Source organism: Crassostrea angulata, chromosome 4 (assembly GCF_025612915.1).
Source record: "Crassostrea angulata isolate pt1a10 chromosome 4, ASM2561291v2, whole genome shotgun sequence".
Lineage (NCBI taxonomy): Eukaryota > Metazoa > Mollusca > Bivalvia > Ostreida > Ostreidae > Magallana > Magallana angulata.
Window position 1 is genome coordinate 2,743,176 of NC_069114.1, and position 12,184 is coordinate 2,755,359.

The window sequence follows — 12,184 nt, forward strand, 5'->3', positions numbered from 1 at the left end:
CAATAAATCAAAAACAGTTAGCTTTCTAAAACCAAAATTCTTTTTAATTTTGACAGTTAAGACTGTCATGTAATTACCAAAGCCTCCATTATTACAGACTGATAAATTTTCTCCAAAAATAAAGAACGGTTTTAGGCCCGCTGGAAGATCCATACATAAACATTAGCTTTGAATTTGAAACCACACAATTAACCGATCGAATAATTATCCACTTTAAGTCTCGTCGTTTGAAAAAAAATATACGGAACAATTTTATATAATTTTGATAATGTTAAACACTGTTTTCTTAAATCAAAAGCAATTGCAAGCAATTGATTAAGCCAAAACTTAGCGCGTCACCAATAAATATGACCTTTTCATTGTGAGTGTCATGGAAATGGGAAAAGAGCGTTAAAATATTTCAATAACAATAATCAAAATGAGTGAAAATTATTAAACATCAATTACACCTTACATATAAACTCATAAGTGAAAGGCAGTAGAGAAACTAATCGAAAAAATCTGCATAGTTTACCTTAGCGACCACCTGCTCTTCTCGGGCTTTTCTTGATCACGTGACCCATTCGCAGTAAAGCTAATTGCCGGAATATATATGGTAAGTCGAAATACCCAAAATGACATGTAAAAAGACCCACAGATGATCAAAAGAGAATAAAATTATAAAATAAACCATTAAAAGTAAATTGTATTGACTTTTATGGGGAAAATAAATGTTGGGATAATATATGATTCATAATTCATTTTTTTTTACTTTTCTAAAATTATGATGAAATATTTTTCCATCGTTTTATCAGATTCCAGAGACCCCTCATTCTCGGAAAAATGACTAATCCATAGTAAGCATCATCAAAACATGCATGAAGAAAATTAAAGGTGGAACCAGCGCACATGTACACTTCCACGCCTGTACCGTGGCATCGGTAAACCTGTAAACTGGCGCACAGTGGTCAGAAGCGAGTGCGTTGTGCGCTAAGCCTACTTGTACAGCCTGCGCTACTGTAAATTCGTAAAAGATAGTGTTTTTGTTTAAATTCATATTCATGATTAGATAACGGCTAACAAACTTCATATTTTTTAATGTAAAATTTGAAAGCTTGAATAAAGAATATTTTAATTTACAATGTACATACATGTATGTATTATATCGAACATTATATTAACCATTACAAAAGTATAATTTGTACTGGTAATTAAACTGTTGAACTGCACGTATCATTTTTTGCCCACACCCCTCCCTCAACCCTCGTTTTCAAAGACGATAAATCATAAATATTCATTACTATTTACAAATCATCGAACTATACACTATATACATGTAAGTTAAAATTAAACCCCATTATTTTTCATTTTTATATATATATTTATTTCAAAGTGCGGCAGGTGTCTCGATAATAACATAACAATTTTGAACCTTCGTGAAGTACCAATTTAACGCATTTTGAATTTTTCCGTGCGTTGCCATACGGGGGGGGGGGGGGGGGGGGGGGGCTAGCGTAGTATAGTCTATAACTTCAATTTCACTCCTTATTTCCTTATTTTTATATCAATTTTTTACATACTCCCAAAAAAGTGGGGGGGGGGGGCAACTCCATGATATTTCAATTCTTTATATGTGAATTAAAAAAAAAATTTGTTGCTGCGAGAAAAAGTGGGGGGGGGGGGGGGGGGGGCAGGCCCCCCCTGATGCCTGACCTTGAAAATATATCACAAATGTTTATTATTATATAATATGTCCACATACAATATTGTATATATGTAGTACAAATACCTATTGGGGGCTGTATATAATGTGTCTGTATCAATACTAACGCATTGCTTTGAGGGATGGTGTATTTATTGCTGTTGTAATATTTCTGTACTTGCATATAAATGTGTCCCCTTGCATAATTATGTGTACGACAACTTGGTATGAGTTATATCAGATGTACCTCCCATTGTAACATCTTCTGCCTACTTAACAGTTATATGTCTTTCATCCTTCTTTGTTATAATCCTGTTGTTTTATTGTTTTAATGCATACATTTGTATGCCCCCGAGGGCCCTTGATTGGTGAATATTAACATATCATATTGTAAAAATGTACAAATATAAATGAAAAATTTAATTAAACAGTTAAAAGAGTATTTGTTATAGAGAAAACTGACCTGCTACATGTATTTTCATTAAAAAAAAATATTGAAAAATGTTCCTACCCTATCTATGCACATACATGTACATGTATGTTTTCATGTTATTGAGGTAAGTTTGACAATTTCTTAATCCGCCCATGAAATCACAATGGAAGGCTAATATACCGGGGCATCTAAAAAGAACTATAGCTGATGCTTCTACCAAGCATGACTGAAGTAAAGGGACCGTGGAATATAGCCTACTCAAAAGCGTGGTCCTCATAATTAATGGAATATCATCGTTGCATCAAATTGATTTAAAAAAAACGCATAACAAGATCCCGATGACTGATAGAAGTAAACAATACCAGTAACGATAAAAAATCTGTTTCCTTATTATTTATATATCATTGACTAGTTTATTAGGTGCCGAATTAACCAAGTGACGAATTCACCCCTACACGTTTGTACCGCAGCAGGAATGAGCAATGGAGGGTAACCTTCAGAACAGGAAATAATATCATACCTGCGGTTGCCATGTAAGAGGGGTTTGTAGGTATAGCACATTCTATTTACATGTACAAAGCACAAGTAAATAAGTGCTTTTTTGGCCTAAGGTTTTTGAGAAGAAGTTTAAAAAAGATTTTCTCTATATTGATAGGGTATATTAGATATCTCTCTCTTCCAATACATTAAACGGCTTATTGATAGAAATTTAGAGGCCTGCGAAAATTTGTAATATGAAAGAAGGTGACTGGTCATTGGTGTACACTTGCTGTACAATGTACCTTTGCTGAGAAAAAGGTTGAACCTTGCACATTTAAATTAGGTTGTAGCTTTGTCTCAAAATAGGGTACACTCACAGAGGCCAAGCCCGTTTTAACATTAATTTCAATGTACATTGAAATTAATGTTAAAACGGGCTTGGCCCCTGTGGGTACACTAACATCCCTAGCTCTTGATGCAGAAACAGGTGTCTGTGGGCTTCATGCACAGATCTAGAGGGGAATTCGTGGTGGGGAGGGTCGATCTGGACCACTCTTGAAAATCATAACTTCTTAAATTTACACACAGAGGTTCAAAGTTATCATATGAAAATAGACCTTGGACCCCTCCCCCTTCTCTTAGTAAATAGAATTATCCATTATCCCCGCCCCCTCACAGGAAATATTCCTGGATCCACACATACATACTTCATAAAAGGTTTCAGAAAAAGTTGTAAATAGAGGTCATGCACTCATTTATTAGTCAAGTATTGGCAGTTAACTTGTACAACATCACAGAGATATACACTAAGTATCATTTTGGATTACACAGTGTGTCCTGTGTAAGTGATGAAGAACTGTGGACGTGTAGTTATAATGACAACAAGATGAGACTCTACAACCAGCAGGGGGAACTAGTGAAGTCAGTCCAAACCAAGTCAGGTAACGCTCCATACGACATAGCAGTGACAAGGAGTGGGGATCTAGTTTATACTGATTACGATGATAGAACTGTGAACATAGTGAAGAATAAACAGATACAGACATTGATCAGACTACAGGGGTGGAAACCTCACAGTGTCTGTAGTACCTCCTCTGGTGACCTCCTGGTTGTCATGAACAGTGATTATGATAAACAAACAAAAGTTGTGTGTTACTCTGGCTCCACAGAGAAACATAGTTTTCAGTACAACGACAAAGGACAACCTCTCTATTCATCTGGTTACATTAAATACATCAGTGAGAACAGGAACCTAGATATCTGTGTGTCAGACTATGGAGCCCATGCAGTAGTGATGGTTTTGATTTATATATGGTTAGTTTGTTCAACCTGAATTAAAAAATCATTTTATTTAAAGGAAGTCAAATATAAAATTGATCTTTTCAGACTGAAGTCAGTCGCATTAAAAGAAGAATTTTGCACCTTTACGGAGATCCTATGAAATTGTAGCCCTCTCCAGTAAACATCAGATATAAAAAATCGGAGATGGCTACATTATTGCAGCTAATTACTGCCCTCCCACAACTTTCACATCAACTACTCTGTAGCGAAAATAATGAAATTAGCATGTCAAAGATGTGTGAAAATCTCCATCTCGAAAGCGCTTGATTTCTAAATTCGTTTTTCGGAGGGTCTGTAAATGTTAATTTTCGAACACCGTTTAATGATCAAAGACAGAAAGGCCTATAGTTCGTGATCAATGTATTAATATTAAGTTTTTTATGCTTCAATTTAAACAAGGTGACATGAAATACACACGAGTGACCCGCAATTGGAGACGACCCGGAATTGGTAACTTCACTGTATAAAAAAAAGCAAATAAACAAGAGGGTTTTGTGTTCAAATTGAACACACTTGTAAGTGCCGAACAATGCTTATTTAATCACATTGAACTGCCACAGGCCTCTGAATTTCTCTGAATAAATCAATCGTTAAATTTATAAGAACAGAGAGATATATACCCTACATGTATCTGTATCCCACCATACCCCTGATGACCATGATTTGAATAAACTTGAATCTACACTACCTGAGGTCAGTGAGGATGACTCCACACAAACTGAGCTTTTTTGCCCTATTAGGTTTTTTGGAAGAAGTTTTTAAAAAAATTTCTCAATATAGATAGGGTATATATATCTCTCTCTTCCCATACATTTAAAGGAAGTGAACATGAAAAAAATAATTGTTGCTTAATAAATTATAAAAGCCTTTTGAAACTTAAAAATGAGGTCTGTTACCTATTTGTTTATTTCTATCAAGAGATTTTATCAATTTAACACTCTCAGTGAAAGGTTTATGGAGGTAATCCATTATTCCCCAGCATGCATCTGTTCTCTGACGTAGATAAGCCACATTGCTGCTGGTGACTGGGTCAATGTTGGAACTAGGCCAGTGTTTATGTACAGAGTTGATAAAAGTTACAAAGAAAAAATATGCCTTGATGTGAAGAAAAATTTTGTGTACTGTCATGAGAAGACAAGGATTTAGTACATTTCTATAAATGAACCTCAGATAACTATTCATGATTTGTACAAAAAATGAATATAGATAAATTAATTTGTGAAATATAAGACCATCACATTCCAGATGTTTGTACGGAGATGCATGTGGCAGTCAGTGTTTACATAAATAAAATGCTGTTTTTAGATTTCAATTTAAATTAATATAGAATTGTAATTCCATTTTCCATGTGGGGTTTCTTACCGTTACTTTTTATTTAAATGCCCTGGAAATTTTTCTGATTTGTTTTTTTTTATACATAAGATCTTGATGATATGTACGCCGGTTCTGTTTATGCTGTCAGAAGAATAACAGGACTAAGACACTTTTTAAAAGTCAGGATGCTGTGCAATGCACCTTGTGTGCTCATTTATGTAGCACACATAATGCTCAAACTCATAAACAAGAAATTCCCGAGTGCAAGAAAAAATAGGTCACAATAACACTGATCCACGGACATTCCATTCTAGTTACATGTCACATTAACTGCTGGTGGGAAAGCATCATTCTGAGATCCAAAATCTTCCTCCATAAACACTGTTTAAATGACAACTCTTTACATTCCTTTCAAGTTTCCATTCACATTTTGATGATGGCATTTTATCCCTGTTACTACACGTGTGTAAAATTGCAATGTGTCTCACTGACGGCAGCATCAGTGCTGCCCTCTCTTAGATGCTTAGAGATAACCCAGCAGGGAGGTAATGATTTTAACAATATGGCAGCGCTCATGGATTGCAAGAATTAGTTATTCTAAGTGGCATATCTTTTTACTGAGGAAAGCTCTGCCTAAACGGTTTTCAGATATCATTATACACATCAAACAGACAAATTTGAGCCCTTGATAATTTTTTCATGTTCACTTCCTTTAACGGCTTATTGATAGAAATTCATTGGCTTACGAAACTGCACAGCTGCAGACTTTGACCAAAAATTTGTAATATGAAAGAAGGTCATTGGTGTCTACTCGCTGTATTATGTACATTTGTTGAAAAAAAGGTTGAACCTTGCATATTTAAATTATGTTGTAGCTTTGTCTCAAAATAGGGTACACTAACATCCCTAGCTCTTGATGCAGAAATAGGTGTCTGTGGGCTTCATGCACAGATCTAGAGGGGTACTTTGGGAGGGTCTGGACCACTCTTGAAAATTATAACTTCTTAAATTTACACACAGTGGCTAAAAGTTATCATATGAAAATAGACCTTGGACCCCTCCCCCTTCCCTTAGTAAATAGAATTATCCATCATCCCCGCCCCCTCACAGGAAATATTCCTGGATCCACACATACATACTTCATCCAGTAAAAGGTTTCAGAAAAAGTTGAAAATAGAGGTCACTAATATAGTCATATCAGAGCAAGAATCGGCAGTTGTACGTAACAGTTAACTTATACGTAACAGTAAACTTTTTGAAGTGAAAATAAACAGGGAATAGTTAAAAATCCTCATATAACGATCGCGATTTGAGCCTAATATTAGCGAAATGTTAAAAATTAGGCTGTCTAACGTTTATTCTATATTTATTAATATGCACATATTAGATACCGATATATAAACATGATGAATTCATTGTTTTTAAAAATAAAACAAACCCATATTTTCAATCTTATTTTTTCCAGTATTTTTAATTACTGGATACATTCATAACATAATGAAATGTTTTGAACTCATCTTCAAATTATAGTAAAGATATGAATTGAGCTAAATTATATGTTGTATAATGTATTGGAAATAAAGATCTAAGAATTGCTGTTCTCTTATTTTCAGAATTGTCCACAGTTGTGAAGAAATCGTTTGACCATGGACCCTGAGTACAGCCTCCAGGATGTGGTACGGTGTCATCTCTGTGAGACCCCGGTCCCCCCTCTACACTGTGTCATTTGTAACAGACATCTGTGTAAAGAATGTGAGGGGAAACATCTCTCTGATCAATCCAAACAACACAAAGTGGTGCCATTCAAATATCGGGGAGCTTTTCCTAAATGTCAAAAACATTCCACAAAAATATGTGACCAATACTGTGAACAATGCAACATTCCTATTTGTGAACTCTGTTTTTCCTCTAAGAAACACCAAACTCATGATGTTGTGGATATTTTGGAAAGTTTAAAAAGCAAAACACAATTCTTACAGAAAGATTTACAAGATTTTGAAAAATTAATTAATCCTAAATATCAAGAGATTTTATCTAGCATTTCAGAGCAAAAGGCTGATCTGAGAGAAAACTCCCAGAAATTGACAACAGTAATCAACAAACATGGAGAAGACTTGCACAGAGAAATAGACATCTTTATACAGAAACTGAAATCTGATCTTGATGCAATAGACACCAAACACCTGGTTGTCCTAAATCAACAGGAAAATGAAATCACACACACCATTTCTGAAATCACACAGACCATTGCTGATCTGAAGAAGTTACTGGACTCCAATGATGTCAGCCTTGTTTCTGCCTACAAATCCAGGTATGCTGAATTCAGAAGATTGCCTCCTAAACTCACAGTGGCCTTACCAAGTTTTACCCCTCAGATCAACAAAAAACAGCTTTATCAACAGTTTGGTTCTCTGTCAGCGTCATCTATCAAAACAGAAGAACATGGCTACGCAATAGGTTCTTACTGGGACAGACCGCTCATTGATGTACCACAGATCATCACAGAGATATACACTAAGTATGGAGGATACTTACATGGATTATGCAGTGTGTCCTGTGCGAGTGATGAAGATATCTGGACGTGTGGTTATTATAACAAGATGAGTCTCTACAACCTGCAGGGGGAACTAGTGAAGTCAGTCCAAACCAAGTCAGGGAACGTTCCAGAGGACATAGCAGTGACAAGGAGTGGGGATCTAGTTTATACTGATTACGGTGATAGAACTGTGAACATAGTGAAGAATACACAGATACAGACAGTGATCAGACTACGGGGGTGGAAACCTCGCAGTGTCTGTAGTACCTCCTCTGGTGACTTCCTGGTTGTCATGAACAGTGATGATGATAAACCAACAAAAGTTGTGCGTTACTCTGGCTCCACAGAGAAACAAAGTATTCAGTACGACGACAAAGGACAACCTCTCTATTCTTTTGGTGACATAAAATACATCAGTGAGAACAGGAACCTAGATATCTGTGTGTCAGACTATGGAGCACGAGCAGTAGTGGTGGTCAATCAGGCCGGGAAACTCCGGTTTACCTACACTGGTCGTCCCTCTACTACCAAGGGATCATTCTATCCACGCGGCATCACAACAGACAACCAGGGTCGGATCCTGACAGCAGACTGCAACAACCACTGTATCCACATCCTGGATCAGGACGGACAGTTCCTCCGCTACGTTGACAACTGTGATTTACAGAATCCATGGGGTCTATGTGTGGACACCAGAGACAACCTCTTTGTGGCTGAGTACCACACAGGTAAAGTGAAGAAAATACAATATTATATGTAAATAAACAACACATGTGACAATACACAAACAATAGATGAAGTGTATATACATTTAAATAGCCTCTATATGTACATGTTAGCACTGTTATTCATTAAAACTGTTGTTTGTCATGTAAACAAATTATATGATGACATTTTGTGTACATGTTTATTGATTCCACGTAAAGAATTGTTCTACATAGGGATGTCTTTTAGTTGAAATAAGTCCAGAGGGCTCACCTGTTCTATACAACACAGACTTCAATCATGTTTTGGCTAGCATTCATGGAATGACAATTAACAAGTTCAGTTTTTACACAAGATGAATTTTACCAAAACCCTTGATGCATAATGTGCATGATGGCTTCAATTTTTATTGACCTCATATTGAGTGGTCAACTAAGAAAACTTGTTGACATCTATTGTTATACATTTGATGTATCCTTTAGTGATTTGCTTTTTTATTAGATACTGCTGGGAAAAGTTTGTTGTTGCTCATTACTCATAACATATTGAGTTTAATAAAACAACCACAATACATTTGTTTATCTCAGTATATTTTTTTCTGTTAAATTATTTGGTTTAATGGTATTTGATTTGAACATGTTTTATTACGCAAATATATATTTACATATTAACTGGATTAGGCAGCAGGCAACTGTGGCCTTATATACATGTAGTGACCTTTGCCTTTTGCCAGAGTTCAAAACACTGCGTTCAGTGAGTGGCTTCCAGACAATCTGGCGATCCTCTGTATGTCAATCTTTGTTAACTTTCATATATATGATATGGGATAACATCAGTGAAAATAAAATGCATCTCATCGGCATGGTATATTCAAAGAGCTTAGCATCTTAAATTAACAAACCAAAATATTCATTTAGATGTGAATTTTGTTTTTGTTTTGTAAAAGGTTTAGTTATACGGCCTAGTAATCTGGCATCATACCATCAACCATCTTATAAAACAAGATTAATTTATGGACTTTCCTTCTTTCTAATAACTTATCATACCCTAGTTCATAATGCAAATTTGTTCTGGAGGAGTCAATTCTTGGACCTCACAGTAATATTCCTAGCAGCTGTAATTTGAACATTCTCTAATAAAGTTGATTCCATATCATTGCAATTGTCCCAGATTATATCCCATTATTTTATAAGAGACATATATATCTTTATTAATGCATCTCGACAAAGAGAGTATTTAAGCATACGCAGTATATCTAAACGACTGCAAGACTTATACCTTGAGTATGTAGTTTCCAACTGGCATCAGATTGGAAATTTAAACTTTCCAATCTTTAAAAATTTCAATCTTTTTAAGGTTAATTTAGGAACAATTAGGTTTGTTGCGGTAAGGGGAGGGGGGGGGGGGGAGGCCTCCATGATGATATGTACTTAATGGTTGGGTCTAACTTTGCAAATAAAGTGGGAGGGGCTATGTTTTCTATTCCTTAAACAATTCTCCACAAATTTATAATTTTATTTGAAATTCCATACTGTTTTAACTTATAAATCACACCTTCATGCCAAACCCTTTCAAAAGCTTTAGATACATCACAGATACAAACAGTGATCAGACTACAGGGGTGGTGACCTCATGGTGTCTGTACTGCCTCCCTCTTGTGACCTCCTGGTCGTCATGGTCAGTGATCTGATGATGATAAACAAATAAAAGCAGTCTATCTGCTACATTGACAACCGTTATTTAGAATTTCCATGGGGTTTATGTGTGGACACCAAAGACAACCTCTTTGTGGCTGAATATTTTCACAAGTACAGTAAAAAAAATTACAATACAAAGTGCAAGTAAACTGTACATGTGAATAAAAATAGAAACATATAGTCTGTGTGAGTATAATACTTAAAAAAATTGTAGTGTAAATGTAACTTAAAACTTATTCTATTAATTTAGGAATGAATTCAATATTAATTAGTTTTATACGATATAAAATGGTTTGGGGCTGTTTACGCTTGATAAACCGCGAACTATCCCCAACCATTTTATATAGTATGAAACTTATACATACTGCATTCATTTGCTTATAATTTAATTTTTTGCTATCCAAAAAACATAAAAACAGCCAATTGTCCCTTAATCGAAAATATATCGTACAAAATTCAAACGTGACTTCAGGTGGATTGATACGTTAATGACGTTAGTCTTACTTTGACGTCGGCAACATTCTTTAATAATTTATTATACGATATAAAATAATTTTATCGCTCATCAGAAAGCGCGTTTGACATGTAAGCAAACCATTTATAGATTACATAAGTTATGGTATATCTTATTCCCTAAAAAAAAACATAGGTAATCACACATTACAAAGCTCACCGAGACGAGGCATCACCTTTACCAGACCACCTTTATCAATCATATGGAAATTATACTTTATGATCTTGGATATTCATAGACACTATATTATCTGTTGAACAAGTGAAAAGCTGTCAATGTGACAGCAAACCGGGTTTTCTTTTATATGAACTCTATCCATTATCCATGCTAACCCATATCCAGTGAAATGGAGTACCTTATATGCAATATTTTTCTAAAAAATGACTAAGTTCAAAAGCTGGTATTTTTTTTCATAAATTATCGGAAATCAAAATCCTAGCAATATGCACACCTCAGATATATGTACAATTAATCTGCAAAAGAACAACTTCCTATCTTGAGAACTGTAGGAGGAGTTATCCGTACAATGAGGGTACTCTATATGCAATATTTTTCTAAAAAATGACTAAGTTCAAAAGCTTGTATTTTTTTCATAAATTATCGGAAATCAAATCGTTAAAAAGCCAGGAAGACGTCAGATACCTTGAACTAATTTAAAGGTATATATGCCATTTATATATGCTGTTTTTGACGGAATTTTGCGATGTTGGACCCAGATCCAAAATTTTGTCAGGATGACTAGATATATGAAAAAGAAGTTTATAGAAAGTTTTGCAATATTTGGATAAATATTATGTGGTACTAGCCATAATTTAAAAATGAATAACGGCAATTTACCAATGCATATTCATAAACGATTAACGTTTGAGGTGGATTTGCACATGTGCGCGGGAATAGTAATTCAGAAAAGCAGCCTAGACAACGAGGTAATGGAACAGGTTTGTTTACAGTTGTTTGAATTCATATAAACAGGTTTGTGTGCTGTTAACAGAAAAAAATATCATATATTTATGAGGATTGTTGCGTATCGGTGTCGATGACAACTTAATCGATCAGAGCTCTTTTGCAATTAGCCATTATTTTTCTTACATTTGACAAGAAAAAATGTATAAATGGACAAAAAAAATGATACAATATTATATTGTATCATATTTTTACAATATGTGATATAACATTGTATCATATAAAACAATATTGTGTCATATCATACAATATTATATCATAGGAATCATGTTATATCATTTAACAACAAACATATCTATCAAGCAGGTTTGAGTGAGGTGGAAGATTTTTTAGCATCGTTGATAATGGAGATCAGTCTCTGCATATGAAGCAACCTCTGAGATTCATTTCTATTAATACAAATTTGAAATAGTACTATTATGTATAAATCATGTGACCTATTCCAAAACACTAAACCTCCTCCAGCATCCGAAACCTATCGCTGTTCGGTGAATCAGTATCAAAACATGCATCATGGTGA

The 12,184-nt window shown here is 34.9% G+C and overlaps 2 protein-coding genes across 3 annotated transcripts in view; one reads left to right on the forward strand and one right to left on the reverse strand.

The window, feature by feature from the left end:
• LOC128181590 (dynein axonemal heavy chain 2-like) overlaps positions 1-579 on the reverse strand; it is a 47,320-nt gene extending 46,741 nt beyond the window's left edge. For both annotated transcript variants that reach the window (XM_052850051.1, XM_052850050.1), the window contains exon 1: positions 515-579. The gene's annotated coding sequence lies outside the window, so the exon portion shown is untranslated. The remainder of the gene's footprint in view (positions 1-514) is intronic.
• A 2,000-nt stretch (positions 580-2,579) lies between these two features.
• On the forward strand, positions 2,580-9,162 carry LOC128181592 (uncharacterized). Its single transcript, XM_052850054.1, has 2 exons — positions 2,580-2,656; positions 6,863-9,162. The coding sequence occupies exon 2, from the start codon at positions 6,896-6,898 to the stop codon at positions 8,543-8,545; it is 1,650 nt and encodes a 549-aa protein (XP_052706014.1). The 5' UTR covers positions 2,580-2,656; positions 6,863-6,895; the 3' UTR covers positions 8,546-9,162.
• Positions 9,163-12,184: the final 3,022 nt, after the last annotated feature.